At 36.5% G+C, this 20,356-nt stretch overlaps 2 protein-coding genes across 9 annotated transcripts in view; one reads left to right on the forward strand and one right to left on the reverse strand.

Annotated features, from left to right (window-relative positions):
* Positions 1-16,528, forward strand: part of LOC126866022 (ammonium transporter Rh type A) — a 43,539-nt gene extending 27,011 nt beyond the window's left edge. For 6 of the 7 annotated variants that reach the window (XM_050619066.1, XM_050619065.1, XM_050619061.1 and 3 more), the window contains 8 exons: positions 2,210-2,396; positions 6,961-7,111; positions 8,539-8,686; positions 9,571-9,789; positions 9,879-9,961; positions 14,383-14,526; positions 15,759-15,924; positions 16,243-16,528. In XM_050619066.1, the coding sequence (XP_050475023.1) occupies positions 2,210-2,396; positions 6,961-7,111; positions 8,539-8,686; positions 9,571-9,789; positions 9,879-9,961; positions 14,383-14,526; positions 15,759-15,924; positions 16,243-16,400 (1,256 nt within the window). In that variant the 3' untranslated portion in view covers positions 16,401-16,528. The remainder of the gene's footprint in view (positions 1-2,209; positions 2,397-6,960; positions 7,112-8,538; positions 8,687-9,570; positions 9,790-9,878; positions 9,962-14,382; positions 14,527-15,758; positions 15,925-16,242) is intronic. The other variant, XM_050619064.1, reaches the window with a different exon arrangement.
* Positions 16,483-20,332, reverse strand: LOC126866017 (signal recognition particle receptor subunit alpha homolog). Of its 2 annotated transcripts, XM_050619050.1 has the most exons (8): positions 20,043-20,331; positions 19,484-19,853; positions 19,015-19,056; positions 18,609-18,750; positions 18,391-18,529; positions 17,773-18,305; positions 17,271-17,685; positions 16,483-17,189 (listed from the first exon to the last, which is right to left on the reverse strand). In XM_050619050.1, the coding sequence occupies exons 1-8, from the start codon at positions 20,157-20,159 to the stop codon at positions 17,064-17,066; spliced, it is 1,884 nt and encodes a 627-aa protein (XP_050475007.1). In that variant the 5' UTR covers positions 20,160-20,331; the 3' UTR covers positions 16,483-17,063. The 2 variants fall into 2 exon arrangements, with proteins under 2 accessions (XP_050475007.1, XP_050475008.1); XM_050619051.1 differs by lacking the exon at positions 19,015-19,056 and having other exon boundaries at positions 20,043-20,332.
* Between the last annotated feature and the right edge of the window lie 24 nt (positions 20,333-20,356).

The following is a 20,356-nucleotide window of genomic DNA, read 5'->3' on the forward strand; positions in this document are numbered from 1 at the left end:
CGGTGACCCGGATCAGCGCGATTTTCCGGTTATTATGCATTCACGGTGAAGCAGCGACACCCGGTGATGGATGAGTCCCGGGGCGAAGCGCGAATTATCTGTTTCGAAGCGAATCCTAAGACGTCCGCCGGTTTCCCAATGATTTACGAACATATTTTACAGCGGAACGGCCGGCGTGTCGCCTCTTAATCCAGCCTCTTTTACGTGTTTGATTTATTCGCGCTTAATTTCGCCCACGGATGAAAATTCAAACCGGTGAAATCGATTACGTGCAGCGGCGAAGAGTTACAACCACGACCGTCTACGTCAGGGGATAGAACGTCCGGATATCTTTCGCGCGGAAGGTTCACGCGAACCGGAAGCACCAGGTTTTTATCGTGAAAATTAGTATCGATTTCTTGAGCGGCGACAACCGGTCGCCTTTTTATTTCGGTCTCTGTGTCACGTTTTAATTAAGAACGCGGGATAGAGGAGAATTATTGAAATTGATAATATTAGAAGAGTTTGTTATTTCTCGAAACATTGTATTGTATGAAACATCGTTGTTATTTGGAATTAGAAGAGATCTATAAAAATCTATAAAAATCATAGGAATAAATAACGTACGATACGATGGTTAGAAATTCTTTTGCAGATAGAGTTACAGAGAAAAGATTTAGCAATTTCGATTAGGAATTTTTCAAACGGCGTTGTATTCAGTTTTTCAAATGGAATGTCCAACTTTTCTGTAATAAGATTCCGTAGAATATAGCGAATTCTGAATATAAAAGTACGAAGACACGTTTATCCCAGAACGTTTATCTTAAAAAACACAATTGCCTGCAGACTCCTCTTTACGCTTTTACTTCCGGTAAAAGTTCCTACTGCGAATCAATCCAATTCCATCATTGCTTATATATATCGGCGATTATCGATAATTTTAACAGCTAAATACATCGATATATGTAACAGTGTCAATTATGCGGAACGATTTTGATGTTCGTTAAACGACGGAAAATTAAATTATGGCAACGTGTCGGTTAATGTGTCGCTCCACGTACATCTCACTGATACATAATCAATCACGTTAAATCAATTCTTCGACGTAACCAACGAAGAATTGTCAACAGGTCAAAGTTACATAGCCAATTTTTCACAGGAAATTCTTAAATGATACTTAAAAAAATTCCAAAAATAGATACTCTAAATATTTCTAAACGAAGACACAATAGAAATTTCAACGATTATTCTCTGACAAATACGTAGAATGAACCGCGTTTCGGAAAACCAAAAAAGAGTCGCATCAAGGAATCAAATTTAATCGAAATCGCTCTTTGAGCTGTTTGAGCAATGACAAAAAAAAGTCTATGAAAGGAACGTCAAATCTTCTTCCCTGCAAGAATGATTACCCTATTTACCGTACATAAAACCTTAAACATGTATTACATTACATTATTCACATAACCAAACGAACTCATCAATCAAACCATACTTCATACCGTTGAAAAAAGAAGCACACGGAAGCTTCAAGTCTCTTCTAGCATAAAAACCATTAAATTATCCTATCTGCTTTAAGTGATACCTTGAACGTGTATTACGTTTTATCCACTTAACTGAACCAGATTCCACTCTCAAAACACGTTCATCCGGCTTCTGAAAAAATTCCATCGCGAAAAGGAAAAGACCAGCTCCTCTTTACCATTAAAAGAAGTCGTGCAATTAGTTCTAAATTTATTGCATGCTACTCGCCTATTAATATATCAGACATGGGAATCAACGATCCTCCGTCACGCGCAGGAAACTCACCCTCGTCCTCTCAAAAAATTGTATCGAAAAGACAAAAGTACCAAATGTCAATTCTTCTCTGCTACGAAAGAAAACGCGCGATTCGCTTTGGATTTCTTACGCCTTACGATTCGTCTATCAACGCGTTTCACCGACGAGTTATCCTCCAACCGGAAACATCGATGGATATACCTGGCGAAGAAAGCTCACACAGCCATCTTCGAATCGCCCCAGCCATTTCTGAGAAACCGCGTTCTTCCTTCGAACGGGCCACGTAATTACAACGATCAATTAACGAGCGATTAACACCGATCTCCGGCGAACAAACGAGCGAGCGAGCCAGGCTGATTAACCGCACGCGAGCTGTGCATGCGCCTACAAAGAGCTCTTTCTGTTTTCCCCTTGTGCACGCGTGCGATTTCGGGCCACCGTTAAAACGACTCAGTGTATCAAGATGTCCACGTGATGATCTGGATCGGATTCGGCTTCCTGATGACGTTTCTAAGAAGATACGGACAAAGCGCGATTGGACTGACGTTCCTACTCGGCGCTATTTTGATCCAGGTTGCCATGATCTGCGAGGGAGTGACGAATTTCCAGATAGACAGCGCGTCTCCCTTGTCGTTAAAAAGGTTGGTGAGATTTTTATCACGATATTTATCGCAGTTTTATTTTCATTTCACGTATTATTTCGGCAATATCGCGATAATCAATTTCCTATTACGTTTATACGAATGATTTATATTTACATCGGTTATTTAACGCCGTGTCTAAAGTTCTGTAACACTACCAACCGTAGGAAATTACCGAAAAAACCGGATAGTCTAGCCGTAAATCGGAGAGCCTATGGTTAATCCCATGGAAAAGTTTTTCCAATGCATATGTAGCCGACGAAGCGTTCCATTAAAATAATTAAATGAAAACTTCCATCGTGGAACTGGTAGTTTTAAAAGTTTCAAACAAACCTCACGAATTATAGATCGTTTGGCTAAGCTTCGCTAATCCACGAGCTGCTTTCGAAATTTTGAATTACAAATTACACGGCTGATGGAATTATAAATGGTGATTGGTTCTCGCGCTTTGCAAATACATATATGTAATGGGAACGCTAACGAATTTGCATAACAATTTGCGAGGGGAGAAAAAGCACAGGAATACAACGGTTGAATAAAATTCACTGTAATTTTATTTAATTGTAAAATGTATTTTATTTAACTCAGCGATTCTTCGCGGAACGTACAACGAATAAAAAATTTCCTGCGACTTGAATATTTTTCACGTCCAACATCCAAAACTAAAATATTTACAATAGCGGAAACTGTTACAAAAACGTGTATAGCAGATAATACAGTTAAAAGCTTTAAAACGGAAATATTCGTAAATAATAATTTTACGCAAGGAACAAAGCACAGGAAATTTTATTCTTTTTCGATCACAGCGCTGCTTCGTTTGTGATTCGTCGCGATGAAACGATAGAAACGCATTTCGGTTTTGGTTGAAGCATATGATTAATTAAGGATGACGTAAACGAGATTTTCAAAAATTTTAAGTCAAAGAAGATTCGAAATTACTGGCGGTAAGATTTTCGCAAGGATCACGGAAACGGAGAACGGTGCTTTGAGAGACAGAAACTAACGAAAGCGAAAGTAATTACTCTCGCGGCTAATTATGTCGTCGCATTCACAATGAGGATATTCTGAATCGTTGAAAACTTCCTCGCTTGACCAGATTCCGAGTCGGAATTATCATGGAATTAAGGTTGTAAGCAAGCTAATTGAAACATATAATATTCATTACGCGACTTTTCTCAGAGTTAAATTAACTCTTTCCGAGCATCCTTTTCATACACCAGCCCTTTCCATGATTTTACTTTAAAACCTTAGGAGACACGATATCACCTTTCCGTATGCATTACGTCCATTAAATAGTAGACTTTGTATTTTTCCAACATTCGTACTCTGGTTAACAAAAGTCTTATCAACTACTTTTCTTTTGTCTCGCTGTTAATAATATTTCGTTTTGACGAAGAATCTAACTTTTTATTTCACTCGGTTAGTCGCTGTTATTATTAGTAAAAAAAAAAAAAAAATAGAAAACAAATTTCGACCTATTTTTCCAAATAATCGGTATGTTATAGAAAACTTGAAAATATCGTCGGACACGTTCTGACAAATTCCACGGACTTTTAAATCATTGTTGCAACACTACGAACTTAACTGAAAGTTTTTCAAAGATGTCGTCGATCTACAGATTTACTACAACAAAGTTACAAACTATCCTACAGTATTATGGATAGCCTATAATATTCAAGGGTATCGTAAAAATGTTTCCGAGTAACATAGCAATTCCCTAGAGAGGGAATTCCAATATGCAAATACGTTCCAAATTATTCTAAACTATTTCCAAAATGTTCTACGTATAAACCTGCTCTACTCTGTACTGTAATACTCCACAACGATCTATAAAGTCAAAATAATGGCGTGTATGGTGTAACGTTGAAGTTGTTTAGAGAGAGGAAAATACGATTTCGGAATACTCCAAGCTGTACTAAAACATTCTATAAACTCGTAAAGTACTCGATATTGTTTTAGAATATTGTTGCAAATAGTCGCACGTGTAATATGGAAATGTTCCGCAGAATCTTTCCTACTTGCAACGATATTTCAAATTGACTCGGCTACATTTTAAAACGTTTTATAAACTTCCAATGCGTGGAAAAATTATTGCGTAACGTCGCGAGATTTTCTCACAACTTTCGTACGCTTTGATGCTACACAATCTTGCAAGAAAGTTGGAAATAATTTTAACGCGAATCTAACGCGTCACGCGAGACTCTAAATTGCAAGAACAATTTTGGAGTATACTGTACGGAGTCTGTTGCACGATGTTACATAAAGTTTCTTTAATCCGGCAAAGGTTTTCTGGGTATTCAACTTGAAGCATTCTTAGGGCCTAAAGCATCTAAGGCACCGCAACAATATCGCAGAATGTTATATAGCTTCCCTAAGTGGTTTCACGATCCACGATAGTGTTGAACAAAGTAACAAAGCGCGCAGTTGTTTGCCACAAGCTTCTAAAGCTCGCTGCTTAAGACAGATGTATTAATTCCATATTTCCTACCTTCCCTCGCACAATTTACAGATGCTTTTCCATTTGAATAATCTAACTAATTACGAAATACCATTGCACACTCCGATATTTCAAGTTACTTTCTTTTTGCAAAATATTCTCCAAGATTCGAAAGTAAAATTTCTCAATTTCAAGAATCAAGACATTTTTTAAAAATAAGAAATCTCGTTGTCACGATGTTAGTTCAACGATGTAAAATAGCGCCGATCCTTCTCGATATTACGAATCGATATTACGAAAAGTTAAATTTGATTTTAGAATAAAAAGAATATAAAATAAATAAGGAGAAGAAAATGTACATGTAATAGACTATCGGATAAAAAAAACACTATATTTACAACTACTTATAAATAGCAATTTATGGACTATTCGCTTTTGTAAAAAATTATCACGCGGAATATCTTCTGTTTGGAACTTGTACCGCTTCGATCGAGATTTTTACAAATATTCGCAAAATTATCGTCATCGGGAAGAATTTTGGAAATTCTTGCGTGACACAAGGCCGAAGTTCGCGCCTCGTCTACGTCACTGTATTCGAAAAACGCATGGTACTCGTACATATATAGCTATTGGAAACAAATAAATTCGTATAGCAGTCCCGGTAATATACACATCAGGTTCCTATTGGCAGAAAAGTCCGAGGATATTTTTGTCGGATACTGCTGCAAAATATATTCGAACCGGCCGATGCACGATTGAATGCCAAAGCCAGCTTGTAGGATTGTGTTTACCTGATGCATGAATAGTTGATAAGCCGAAAAAGTGTGCAACGAATACTCTGTGTTTCGAGTCCTCTTTTTTCCCTTCGTCGAGCCTCGAATTCACGCTGGCCTATCGCAATAAGAGAAAAAGTCTACCTCGAATAACAGTCCGCTTGAATTTCCAAACGAAAAGTGATCATAAAGTGGAATATCGCTGTATCGCTTGTTTGTTAGTGTAATTACTTTCGCAGTCTCTACGTTGTTCGTTCGTATCTGTTACAACGATTATTTACTCGTATTAAGTAATTCGTACACGAATATGTGTAAAAGTGCATTGAAAAATATATAGAACGAGTAATGGAACGAGCGGAAATAAAAGAGACATTTTACATTGAATTTTTACACGGAGTGTTTGATCTGTGTTTAATCTGCGAATAAACTTTTTCTATTAAACACCAAATTCCTTGGGTTCTACGTTCGTTAATATATGATACGAATAAAACGCTACAACACTGTAGACAAGTTCTTCAAAATGTATATATTCCTAGAGAATAATTACCGTTTGATAAATATCTATAGGTACAATGTTCTCCACCTACAAAATCTTCTACGATCTTATCCTTCGTATCACATTAATAATACATCGCATCATGGTAATTTCACATCACCTTGTTCACCGAATAGACTGGTAAATTCTTCGTTGGAATGGTTAATATTTCTCAATCGCTTCCTTCAGTCGGGATTTTCCGTTTCTCGAACTCATCCAAAAGTTAAATTTATTCCCATCTCAATTTTCGTTCTACATATCTTCGCTTTCTAAACGCGGTGTTACGAAAAATCTTTCTCTACCTACATTCTCACGAACTATTGGCATTTTGTCAATGCCACCTAATGACAAAATCCGCGATCACTTAGTTGCCAAGCCAATAACATCGGAAATTATTCACGCGCTACCCGGCCGCCTCTCGCTTGCCTCTCACTGACAACCGTTGTTCCAGTTATCTCGAACAGCGTTAAAAAAACAAGGATAAAGAGCATGGTAGCTGGGAAGCTTGTTGGAAAGAGGCAACGTCCCATCTTCCATAATATTCCAAAGGAATAGAAGTAGAAAACGAAAAGAAAAATAAAACGTAGATTCACTCTGGTTGCTATACACGAGCCGCAGAGGCGCGAAGGAATGGTCGCGCTAGGTCCGCGAGAACGAACCACCAGGATATCACGTCCGTGTTCCGGTTCCGTGATCCGACCTGTTTGCATAACAGTCGAGATCGCGCATCCATGTTATGAATACTGATCTCCGGTTTTCGGGGCGACTAGCAGTCGGTTAATAACGCGCGTATCGATCAACCCACGTGGCAACTTTCAGCCTGCTGAACGCGGACGTTGCGGTGGCCACGCCGTTGATATCCATGGGTGCTTTGCTGGGTAAGACGACCTACATGCAGCTCGTATTCATGGGCATTCTCGAGCTGATCATGTTCACCGTGAACAAGTACGTGGGAGAGCATCTGCTCATGGTAAGTCAACTCCTGCTTCTTCGGGCGCGTTTACGAGCGTCACGCTCGATTTTCAAACGACCCGCCATCGAGAGCGCGAGTTTCCGCTCGATACCGGAAACGACCGGTTCAACGGCACGTAGAGAGGCTTTCCGCTAGGCGCGTTATCGGCTTCTGCGGAAGAAAATGATGGATATTGGGTGATGGATGGGGCGCAGAGATCGAAGAGGAATTTTTGCTAATAAAATGAGATTGTCAGGGGCGTGCTGGGTTGTTGGTTAATTTTGAAAGAATAGAGGCAGGAAATTTCTTGTAACGCGGAGAAGCTGTCAAGTGTATGTACAGGCTCGCTAGTCGATTTAAGAATATTTCAAATAATAGTTTTCGAAGAACAGCGGCAAGTTATTACGCGCGTGCTGTTCTATAATTATCGAATGCATCTTTTTAGAGAACGATTGAATATTTTACGTATCATTGAGGATTCTTTAATTTTAATAAAGCTCGACCATTTGAAACATTGATCTATGAAGTTAAATTTAAGGCTTCTATATGATAAATTTTGGATAACGAAAACGGAAGAGAAGTTGGGAAAATGGGCTTTTTTAAATTCTCTTCCTTAAGGACAGTATGTTGCTCCTTTTCTTTTTTCTATTTCACAGAATAATCGATATATATATATAAAAGTGAAACATCGCTGACATAGGATCGAAACAGACATTTATATAGATTTTCTTCGATCTACTTCGATCTCTGTTCGTCCCAAAGTTTCAAAAAGTTTGATATTTTCGAAGGAGCAATCGCGTGCGGTATAATTTCGAAAGTTCCGTAAATTTCAAAGTTTTTAAACGACGCGACGTTGAAATAGGATTAGCGAATACTGATAATTAGAAAAGTTGCGAAAAAGTATTCGAAGCGGTCGATTTTAAAAGACAAACTAAAGTCGACTATCGTGTAATCGATAGCCAAAAAAGTAGGACGAACACGTACTAATCAAATCGTTTCTCCTCCTTACTTTCCTTATTAAATTTCTTCGAAAGTTCCGTTTTAAAAATTACTAGAACTTCGACCAACACACGTTGAAATCACTGCTGGCAGTGAATGTTCGAAAGAGTCGTAAGCACGATGTGTATTACCGGTGAACAAACATGTTTCCACAGTATTCCATATTGTCCTGGCGCATCGAACTTATTTACTTTCGCTATTATCGATTTTATTTTCAATTTACTTTGGGATTTTGCTCGAAACAGAAATGAAATCTCTACTGTGTTACGCGTGTTAACGTTTATCGATGAAAATATCGTTACTCTACGAAACAGAAATCTAAACAAAATGATTTAAAAAATAAAAATCATAACTACAGATCGAGGAACTCGTAATAAAAATGAGTCCTGCCAATTTTTCTTTTTTTCTCTTTTTTTTTTTGTGTCAAATGAATTTTCATTTCGCAGGTCGTCGATGCAGGCGATAGCATGTTTGTCCATGCGTTCGGAGCATATTTTGGACTTGCCGTCAGTTTCGTATTTGGAATGAAGGACAAGCCTAAGGAACATAATCTCGAGGGAGCATCCTACAACTCTGACATTTTCGCTATGATTGGTCTGTTTCTCTAATTTTTTCTCCGCTTCACGATCGAGAAACATCGCTAACTTCGTCAAATTATACCTCCAACGTTAAATAATCGTTTAAGTTCGAAGAATCTTACGGGAGGATCATCGACTTATCGAGTCTTTGAATCTCTTTCGATCGATCGATACTATCAAATTCAATTTTTTAACGCGGAGAAGACTATGAAAGGAAATTCCAAAGATTCGTTCGATATTTTCCTTTCTTTTTCTAGATTCTACAATTTTATGAAATTTAAAATAATTGGAGTATTTATATCATTAGTACACACGATATACCGTTGCTTGGTCTACGGTAGACTAAATATTTTTATTTTGAAGTTAAACGAAATATTCCACGTATTATTAGGTTGTCCGAAAATTACCTTTCTTTCACGTGCTTTTTACAACAGTGCACCTTTATACAAACGTGAAACCAAGTCCGTGAAATGTCGCGGTGTTTATCTCAACAGAACAGAAGAATGAATCCTACGTAATTGGACAAAATAATATCAAACAAAGAACATCGTGCGTCTATTATTTTCTCGTAAAACGAAAGAAACTCTTCGAACAACCTGATACGAACAGCATTGAATTTTGTTCGGAAGTTCATGCACGCGATGATCACGGACGAACGATTTATATCGTCTTAAAATGAAACTGCATTTCGCTAATAGCCGAAGTAACTTAACCACGCCTCTACGCTAAAAGCTACTATCAAAGATATAGCCATCTCTTCAAACATCGCGTCATTGCTCGTTGCACAAACTCGCGTTCCACAAATTCACGTATCGCAAGCGAATTCATCGTCGTCGAATACAAAGATAGTAGTATCTTTGAGGGAAACGGAGGAAAGGAGAACATAGTTTGCTTCGACAGGCACCGTGTTCCTGTGGTTGTTCTGGCCATCGTTCAACAGCGCCGCTCTGCAAGGAGACGATCAGCAAAGGGCCATTATAAACACTCTTCTGTCCATCTCGTCCAGCTGTGTGATCGCTTTCGCGACCTCCGCCCTAGTCTCCAAGGATAGCAAATTCAACATGGTACACGTGCAGAATTCGACGTTGGCCGGCGGTGTAGCCATCGGCACCGCAGCAGGTACAAGACGATCTAATTAATCGGAGATTTACATTGGACGGTACTCGATCCGTGCGTCTAACCAGTCGACATTTTCTGAATAAATACAGGCATGATGTGCAAACCGGTGGGTGCTTTGGCCGTGGGTGCTCTAGCCGGGCTACTCAGCGTATTAGGATACAAATATCTCACGGTAATTGGCTCCTTTCTTGCTTTAAACGCGTGTGAGAAGAACGGACGAATCGGATGGATGATGAAAGTTTCGCTGGTAGTTGGAACGTTTGAGAAAAAAAAGAAACGAGAATGCAGAATGTTTGAGATTGTGAGAAATAGACGTGCCTCGATCGATCTGAGACAAACAGTGGTTGGATTGATTTTAGGATTCGTCGTTGGTAAAGGTAAGAATTATGAAACGTCAATTATTTTCAGAGGATCGATGTTAAAACGAAAGGATTTTTTGAAACTACGACAGCGTACAGGTAGCGAGGTTTCACGGAGATCGTAATTATTTCGAAACAGAAACGTGGTTACAAAACGACCATGATGATCACTGTACGTACGAGGATTGCAAGTCAGTTGGGTATTTTTCACCGAACGATGTTCTACGTATGTTATTTTAAATGATTCGATATTATTTTTGATATTATGCAAAGTCGCAGAGTGTGTAAAATTAAAATACCAACGACAGTTAATAATTACACGATTCGAAACGTAAAGCTGTTGAGGTAAAATTAACTACAAAAGAATCAGAAGTGACAGTACCATGTGATATTATGTAACGAAGGTAAGTTTAAGTTCGAAAGGTGAGTGGTCCCGTTCGATGTAATCATAGTAGAAGCCCCGTGCAAAGCGTTGACGAGGTCGACTGAAATTTTTAAGCTGCCAAAGTGGCGGGGAAAGTTCTCGCGAGGTTCATATACGTGGGAAACATAAATTTCGCGGAAAGTGGGTTTCGTCGATGAAACGACGTGCACGTGAAGCCCGGCAAACGATTATGAATCGCGAGCAAATTAAATTTACTGGCACGTGATCGGCTCTGACGTCGGTTATCCTCGATGGTTACCTCCAACAGCCTATATCACGTTACTTTCGTATTTCGTTACCGTCCACTAGCCAGATTCTCGTTAATCTTGTGTCAATGCCGTGATTTCATATCGTAAAAGTTGCCACCGCGATTATATCTTTTTTTTCTCTAAATTAAATCGTAAAATACTTTGCAAAAGAAGAAAAGAATTTTTTTTACTCGCCATGCTCCTCGCTAAATCCAGTTTTTCACTGAGTTAAGAACTTTTGTCTTCTCCGAAGTTGCACTTATTTTACGGATGTAGTAAATGCAAAAAAAAATATATATACAAATAAGCGTTGTAAATATAAAGAGATGCAATTCTCGTTAAAAATTCTCTAGACTTCGAAAGTTTATGTTTTCTAATTCGATTAAGTTTCAAACATCCTCCTAATTTCCTACAAAATACAGAAAAACGATGTTACATTGACCTTTTAGATGGCGAAATTACTTTAAAATACCAGTATCGCTAATAACGTTAGTATGAAACGGATATATTTAGAATCTCGACAGCGTTTATAAATACTATACTCTTCAATGAAGTTTTGTGCTTGTCACGCATTGATAATCGTATTACTGCAATAATTATGCAACGATACGCGCTTTGTATAAATATCTGTAACGTTAAAAACTAACGTTTAAAATACTCTTAAAACATCCCAAAGAAGGATAGCACAAGGGGATAGCATAAAGAAAAGATCAATAAAAGATAAGAATAACGAAGAAAGAGTCAAACTATCGATACCACGTAATTTAACCAATTGTTCCTTAATTTGCGCGGAACACAGACTTTAAAATGTTTAAACCCTTTCCTTTCGTCCTGAGTCTCGACAACGGAATAGAGAAAACGCGCGATGGCGGTATTGACTTAGGAAGATCCGCGGAAGACGAATAATCATCGCGAAGAACTTTCGTCAGAAGTTCTTTTAATCATCCGCGCGATTCATGCGGCGAGGTTTCCTTCGCGGCTCGCTAATTCCATATTCTTTATGTACTTTGTTCTTCTGATTTCCGCGCCCTTTTCCTTCCGCGCTGGAACTTCCGAACACGTACGGATCAAACGCGGTTTAACCGTATTAATCAGCGATTTTTTTCGATAACGAAAATCTCCTCGTGTCTATGCTAAATTTCTTCGTTGAAAGTTCCCTGGAAATTAGTCTAGTTATTAGTAGAGTTACTGCTTTCGTGTGATATTACTAAGAAGAATTAAGAGAGGTAACAGAGATCTGCGAAAACTCCAATTTATCGAAAATTATAATCCAGAAGAAATAATTTGGAAATTCTAACTTATACAAAAGTAACAAGATATTTCTTCTTAAAAGTTAAAAGGGTTAAAGAGTCCAACTTTATCAAAGAGAAAATAATAATTTGTTACAAGCGGATCTTCTACCAAAAAATTATCAGAGTATTATACAGAGCGTTAAAAGATAATGAATAAAATTTAAAGGTAACAATGATAATATAAAATGAACATTTATCAAAGGTAAAAAGAGACTAATGTCTTTGCAAGTAGAACGATAAAGCACATGGAAGTAATATTTTGTACGTGAAAGTCGTAACGACGGAAAAAAAAGGGAGAAAAAATTAAAACTAAATTGTTTTCAACGTGGTACGCATCATCCACTTAGATTTTCCGGTTTTGTTATCTTTCGCCCGTTTAACGCTCGCGTAGATCTATGCTTTCCACAGAACAGTCAGTGGAAAGCATAACAGTAAATATAAGCATATCTGGGAAACGTGTAGGTAGTCGCGAATTTGCGTGAAATTTAGGAGGAACAATTATCGTACGTTTCGAATGCGTTATTATTATGATTATCGTTAATAGCGATTAACAACGTATAATAAAATATAAAGGGGAAGTGAAAAAATATGTATGAAAAAATTAATAACCTTGATTACTCTAACGAAATGCATTTTAATTAAACGTTATTCAAATTGCCAACTTAAATTTTCATATTCTTCTCGAGAAAAAAATATAAATAGCACAGAGAAAGAAACAAGGACGTAATAGCTACGATTCTTTTTAGTCTCTCACTTTGATTGAAAAAACGACGAGAACAACAAATATACGAATGCTACATTTTCGTACGAGATACATTTTTTTTCCATCAACTTTTTCTCTCTTAGTTTGTCCTCCTAAATTTTGTAAAAATGAAAATTACGGCGAGAGTAACATTTTTCGACACAGTGCGCGTCCCATGTTCAAAGGAAACAGCGATATTAAGTAAAAAAAACTAAAACAAGGAACGGTAACAAAAAAATGGGGGGGGGGAGCGTTCAGCTGATGCAGGAAACAAATTAACAAATTGGTTTTCCAATAAACTGAATGTATTTTATTCAGACGTAACACACAGCAGAACGACAAACGAAAATCGGGGAAATGTAAGATCATTTGGTCAACCACTGTCAAATTGCTTCGAACAGTGACCATAAAAAAAAATATGTGCTAAATATATGTTTAAAATGACGTTCGAAATTTTATTCTAATAGCAGAAAAAAATCAAATTCTATTTTTAAACATTCATTGAAGAAGATCGACACGAGATGAAAAATGATGTTGAAAGCAATTGGAGAAGGATGATGAATGATCGTAAAAAGAAATTTAAAAAATAGATAAAAAGAAAACTGAAGAAACTTTCACGAAATTATAATCACTTTACAAAGAAGTAATTTTTTATATTAATAAAAAAAATGAATAACAAACAAAAGTAAATGAAACAGTAACGAAACGAAGTAACATTTTTGCAGAGATAAAAAATGTACAGTGCGTGTCTCTTAAAAGACTATACGGCCAATTTGTCGCACCAAAAATTCACAAACTACTCCGTGAATCAGTTCAAACCCCCCACTTGTCCCCATTAGTGCCCAATCATTACCTCTCATCTACACCCATCATCAACCCCAATACCCTAATTATAGCCTCGACTTCATCCTTACTATCAACCCTCACGATTCTAACCGCCGTTCCCCGGAAGTCATCCACTTTAACTTCATCCTGCAATTTATCTTCTTAACCCTCGTTCGTTCTTCGCATTAATCTGATACGTTCCGATAAATATAAAAATACCGGCTGTATGTTTAATGCAGTGTTCAATTTTTCGAAAACCAAGCGATTGATTTCAAACTGGAATTGTTCACGGTTTGACTACTATATCACATATCTGTAAAAAATATAAGCAATCTTGTGCTTGAATATATAAAAAATCATACTTTTTCTCGTTATTTTTCGATAGAAGAATTTACAAATTTAACATCTTGATTGTATCAATTCTTTCAACTACTACATAACCTATTTACGAACAATACAACAAGCAATCGTATGCTTGAACATATGCGAATTTTATCTTCTTTTCATGTGCGATAAAAGAACTTTCAAATTTACCTATTCGTTATTATCTCATTGTATCAACTTTTCACATCGTGCCTTCGGTATCGGTAGAAAAATCAAATTGAAAAAAATAAGGAATGGCTTGACTCACCAGTTACAGCAATCTCCTTCAAACTTGCAATTTCCAGGCTTTTGGTCACGATTCTTCCACTTTTTCTTCCAGCCGCTGATCCAAAAACGTCTGAGGATTCATGACACGTGCGGCGTGCACAATCTCCACGGCATGCCCGGCGTTTTAGGTGGTATCTTTGGCGCACTGATGGCAGGCCTCGCCACTGAAGCCTCTTACGATTATTCCCTTTACGAGGTACGTAACTTTCCTCTTCTTAACGAAGGATTAATTGGCGACTGGCTTTCGGGTAATTGAGTTCGCGGAAGGACACTAAATACGCGACTAGCCGGTGAATAGCGGCCAACTTCTGTCCATTCTACGAGGACGAAAAGCCTCAGAGATCGCTTAATCTATCGGTCGTGAAACGGATATCCCGGTAGGTGAACGTAAGAAACTCGTGGCTGTTGTTGTTGTTCGCTGGCCAACGTAACTTTAGTCTTTCGACCTAAATCCTAGGGGACGATCGCAGTGATCTTTGTTCTATATTCTCTGTGTCGGTGAATCTTGGTATCTTCTACCAAAACGTTATTAGGAGAGGTTAGAAATGATTTTTAACATTTCGATCTATGCTTCCCTTTTCTTTTGGTATATTGGAAATTTTTGATGTTAGGATATAGAATCCTGCGTGACCGAATCACTGCAAGCCTGTATAAAGACTGTATGCAAGCCGTATACATATGTGTCGGAAGTTCTGAAGTAAGCGCTATACTCTGTGCTGTACCAGAGGGCACCATTACGTTCTCCATTCCGTGACTAGCTATTCTAGGAACAATATTCCTATTTCTCAAGATACATTACTTGTCGGTACTCCTATTTCTCAACACAATCATTACTTGCCATCTAAATTCTCTCGTTATAAGCAATCATACACTCGATACCCGATAGCTACGTGACTTCAAGTTACTATATAGATATCGTCTGATGCCTACACATTCTCACTTACATTTTCACTGGCTAAACGTACAATCTAAATATCTGTTATAACTCAGCTCAAGGTACTGATCAATTTTTTATGCGATCGGCATATTTTTCTGATGACACTATTAATTAGTCGAAGCATTAAATATTTAAAGCCGTCATACTGCCGCCATCCGACTTTGAAGACAAATTTTAAATTTCTCTTCAAAGATGGATGTCGCCACAGTAGCGACATTTGAAATTTATCTTCAAAGTCAGATGGCGGCAAACGTCTAAAAAATAATACGTCGTTATTATGAAGTGCACGTTGAAGGCTTTTGAATGATTTTGATAAAAACGATATTGTATAAAATATGATTTACGTATGTAAGTTTATAGTTATTACTGAAAGATTCAAAATTATGCAATTTACTTGCAATTTACTTTCGCAATCTACCTGCTGAAAATCAGGAGTGATCTTCAATTCGCATATTGTTTCATAGAAAATTTATCTCGTTTCTTCTTTTTAGATCTTCCCAGCGCGAGCACCAAACTCTGAAGCAAAGTTGGCCGAGATGAGAGACAATTATGGTATATCAGCTGGCTTTAACAGAACAGCAGGGGAACAGGCTGGCTATCAATTATTAGTACTAGTAATTACAGTGGGAATAGCCATCGTTTCAGGATTAGTAACAGGTAATCGTTTCTCATTGATAATCCAGGTGACATTTTGAAAATAATACATTGCACAACTCCTCGTTGGATCTTTCTCGAATTAAAAGAAGGAACATAAACAGTTATTAGAATATTGATTGGCATCTAAATATTTACTTACTATATTTTCTTTCAATTTTAATTGTAATCACATTCTCTAGGACATTGTGCGTTATTCTCCTTCTTTTTTATTTCTTTCTTCTTCTGGAAGAGGATACGCAGAAAAGAAATGTAAATTTATACATAGCTCGCTTTAAAATCATATCGACATCGCACTGGGACAAATAAATTCTTGCGTAGGTTTAATGATGCGGATGTCGATCTGCGGTTTGATTTCCGAGGAGCAGAAGTTCGACGATGAAGCCAATTGGGAATTGGAAGAGGAAGCCACGCAGGAGTCGAAAATCAAGGAAGGCAACAGCTATGGCGGCGACCAATTACCGATGGCCCATATCTGAGACGAGTCCTTGTTATCAATAACAGCAAAAGTATTACGCTTGCACGTGAATGCAAATAAATGAGAAAAATAGAACCCTGAACTTAGGAAAACTTGTAAAATTTATTAAACAATTTGTTAAACATTACATATACGACGCATTTTCACTGGTGCAACAATATTCTTGCAAGAGGAACAGTCAATTTATATGCTACGTATTCAACAAGTGGCAGGAAACTGAAAAATCAATATTACAGACAGAGCATACGAAATAAAATAATTGTTGAAAGAAAAGCGAAGCATACGAAGAATGTATGGCATTCCATCTTCCTTTTTTAATCACATTATTTATATTTCTTAGAAAACACCATAAATTTATATCATAAATCATAACGAATTCGAGGGATTCTAGGAATAGCAGTATTTACCGAGTCGTTTAAACGCTAGCGTATTAAAAAATTTATCATAAGAGCAATATAGATCGATGAAAGATAATCAAAAATAATACATATGTATTTAAACACGTTAATATATTATTCTTGCTAAACTTTTTGTATATAATTGTAATTATTATTATAATAGAGATAATTAATTCCACGAAATAATTGATAACAATCCATTGAAATTTTAATTAATTTTTTTATATAATAATTTTAATATCGTCTTTTATTATTCAAATCAACAATTACTTCATTAATGCATGTACCACGGCTTTTGCGTTTAATGACTTCAAATCAGTATAAGTTTGCCCTGTCCCAACAAAAACGATGGGTTGTCCAGTAATATACGTCATAGAAATTGCCGCGCCTACCTGAAAACCAATAACAATAAACAGTATAACAATATATCGTGATAAATATTTAATTATATCCTGTTGATAGATTCTATTCACCTTATCATCGATTGTATCAAATTTAGTTAACACGATGCCATCAATGATATGAGGATTGGTGGATTGACTATGATCGGCTAGTGCTTGATTAAATTTTACCAATTGGTCAACAGCTTCGTTTCCAACAAGAGCTTCGCCAACAAAGAGTACTAAATCTGGTTCGTTTACTTTGATCAACTTAGTCAAGGCTCTCATTAATGGTTCGTTATCTTGCATTCTGCCCGCGGTATCCACCAAAACTACATCGATTTTCAAATCCTTAGCAAAACGGATCGCTTCCATGGCAATACCAGCAGCATCTTTCCCATAACCTTTTTCATATAATTGAACCATAGATTGATTTTCATGTTTCTCTGGCGGATGAAGAGCATTCAAATGGCGCATATGAGTTCTCAATTGTTCAACTGCACCAGCTCTGAAATGAAATTATTTGAAAATACAACACGTCTATATTAAAATAAAAAATTAATGAAATAGAAACTGTGGTAAATAAATAAGGCACCTAAATGTATCACACGCTGCAATTAGCACACGAAAATTATTCTCTATAAGCCAAAAACAAATTTTCGCTAGATTTGTGGATTTTCCCACCCCATTTACGCCGCAGAAAGTCATAACATAAGGTCTGTTATTTTTTTTTGCTTCCATTGCGTCTCGCAGAATATCCACACGTCTCTTTGGAGACAGTATTTGCACCAATGCGTCGGTCAGCGTGGCTTTGACGGTACTAGTCACGCTATCGAACGTACCAAGTACTTTTCCCTCGAGCTTTACACCAACAGAATCGCACAATTTTTGAGCAATATCAGCTGCTACGTTTTTCGAAATCAAGTGATCTTTTAATTTTTCCAAAACTGGAGCCATATCCTCATGTTTCAAAGACTTGTTACCAACCAAACTCTTGAACATTGAAAACATACTGTTGCTTTTCTTTTGTACTTGGGGTTTGGGATTCTCCATTTCTTCGTCAGACTCATCCTCAGAATCAGTTTCAACTACTATATCACGAATGCCACCTTTCATCTGGCCTACTAACTAAAAAGATAATTTTGAAAATTTCATTCTTTAATTATGAATAAATTATTAAACAATTATTTAATTAAAAATAAATAATTTATACTGTTTTATCAGCTCCCACATAATCGCCACTTTCTTCTGGTTTATCTTTGGTGCGTTCCAAAGCAGCAAGATCTTTGATAGTCCCACCTAATTCCCACACACGGGGTTTCTTGCCAGCTTTCTCAGGTTTTTGGCTTTTTCTATGAAACATAAATATTGTATATAGCATATTATTTCATACAGTACAAAATTTATTGTTTCTAAATGTAAGAAACTCACTGTTTATCAGCTTTTTTCTTTTGATTATTCATTTTTTGAGCCAATTTCATACGGTTTGCGATTAAAACTTCTTCATCCATTTCTCCGTTATGATTTACTTGATTGTTTGACAAATCCTGTTTAGGGACCTCTTGAATTTTCACTGTGGAATTAAATAAAGGTCAGAACATAAAAGACTAAAAATTACTAGAAAGAAAAAGGAAAATAGACGAACTGTTACAGACATTTAATTATCTTTTTAAAATTTAATAATTCATTATTGGGGATATTTAACTTATATCATAACATGGAAGATATTAATTCTCTCATAGACCCAGTCACTGTTAATATTGTTAATCCATAGCAGTAACATATAATTCATTTATGCAGCAGATTACGTGTGTATGTAAAATCCAAAATCACTTACTTTGATCATCTCTATTAGTACTAACTCCCGTCTTCCTTTTACCTAGAAGCGAAGATCCCCATTTCCTGTTAGTGATACCCACATTGGAAAGGACATATTACTACCTAAATGAAAATTGCTTGTGATTCTAGATTAAATCCTAGACAAATATCCTCAGCAGCTTAAAATACTCAACAGTAAAAAATAAATGAAAGGGCTAATAAAAAGTAATTCTAGATTACTCCAAAAAACCATTGGCAATGTTATAATCATAAATAATAGAACTATTTGTATTATATAAAGAATTATACCTAAACCATTTTAAGCCTTCCAATATAAAAAAGAAATAATAATGTAAAAAGAATATACAGATAGTATTAAGCTACAGAAACAAAGTAATTAGTAATATCTTAAGCTTACTAAAGGCAAAGCATTTGAAATAAATAAAAGAGACATTGAATAAAATCTCCAAATTACATTCATTACATACCCTGCTTTTTATTATCTTTGTCATCTTTCCGTTCAATCATACTAGCAACAGTCTTTTTTGATTTTTGACTTTCATCAAAAGTACGCATTTGTTTAGGTATCTTAGCCTGAGTTCGTGCCCATTGTTCAGCCATAGCAAGTACATGCTCATAATTATTTTGAAATTCGAAATTGTAAAACCACTTAGAGTTCTCCAATTCATTTTTGAATCTATCTCTAAATTCTAAGTGGATGTCGTTTAAAAATTTGTCTACATACGACAATTGTAGTATTTTTTGATATGCAACAACAAACACTAGCTCAAACTCGTTATCGAGTTTATACTGCAAGCGTAAGGAATCGTATTCAAAGGTATGATTTCCCGTACGTTCCTGTAAAAAAACATACAAAATGTCATTATGATAAATATTAGTTGTTTAACTGATCGATTATTTAAATATGGAAGCTACTCCTTTTTTCGAATTTAATCCCTCTTCAACATTAAGATCAAACTTTTAATAGTATTCCATATGGACGTAACGAAATTCAAAAAAATAAATATCATTGACAGCAACACTTACTTGCAATATGACACTTCGTATTAGTGCGTTAACACTAGGAGCAAATATTTGCGAGGTGCTTTGGAAACACCATAGAACAATACCACCTTTACTGAATATAGTAAATAAGTCGAGCATGATTATACGATTTCTTAGTAATAAAAAAATGTTTGATTTGATGTTACAATCTAACCTATTGATGATCGTGCACTTTGATTTTTGTACACGTCAGACAGACACTGGAAGAAACCTTAGAGCAAAAACTATAAGATACGATGAAACGTAAACATCGAGAAGTTTTAAGGCAACTGTACATTGCAACGGAATGCCATGTT

This window comes from Bombus huntii, chromosome 5, assembly GCF_024542735.1.
Source record: "Bombus huntii isolate Logan2020A chromosome 5, iyBomHunt1.1, whole genome shotgun sequence".
In the NCBI taxonomy this organism is placed as follows: Eukaryota; Metazoa; Arthropoda; class Insecta; order Hymenoptera; family Apidae; genus Bombus; species Bombus huntii.

Bases quoted from the DNA above. Each gene is read 5' to 3' on its own strand.
- LOC126866017 (XM_050619050.1), bottom strand. From the start codon at position 20,159: ATGCTCGACTTATTTACTATATTCAGTAAAGGTGGTATTGTTCTATGG. The intron at 18,751-19,014 runs GTAAGTGATTTT...TTAATTCCACAG, and splicing joins TACTAATAGAGATGATCAAA to TGAAAATTCAAGAGGTCCCT. The intron at 18,530-18,608 runs GTGAGTTTCTTA...TATGTTTCATAG, and splicing joins AAGAAAAAAGCTGATAAACA to AAAAAGCCAAAAACCTGAGA.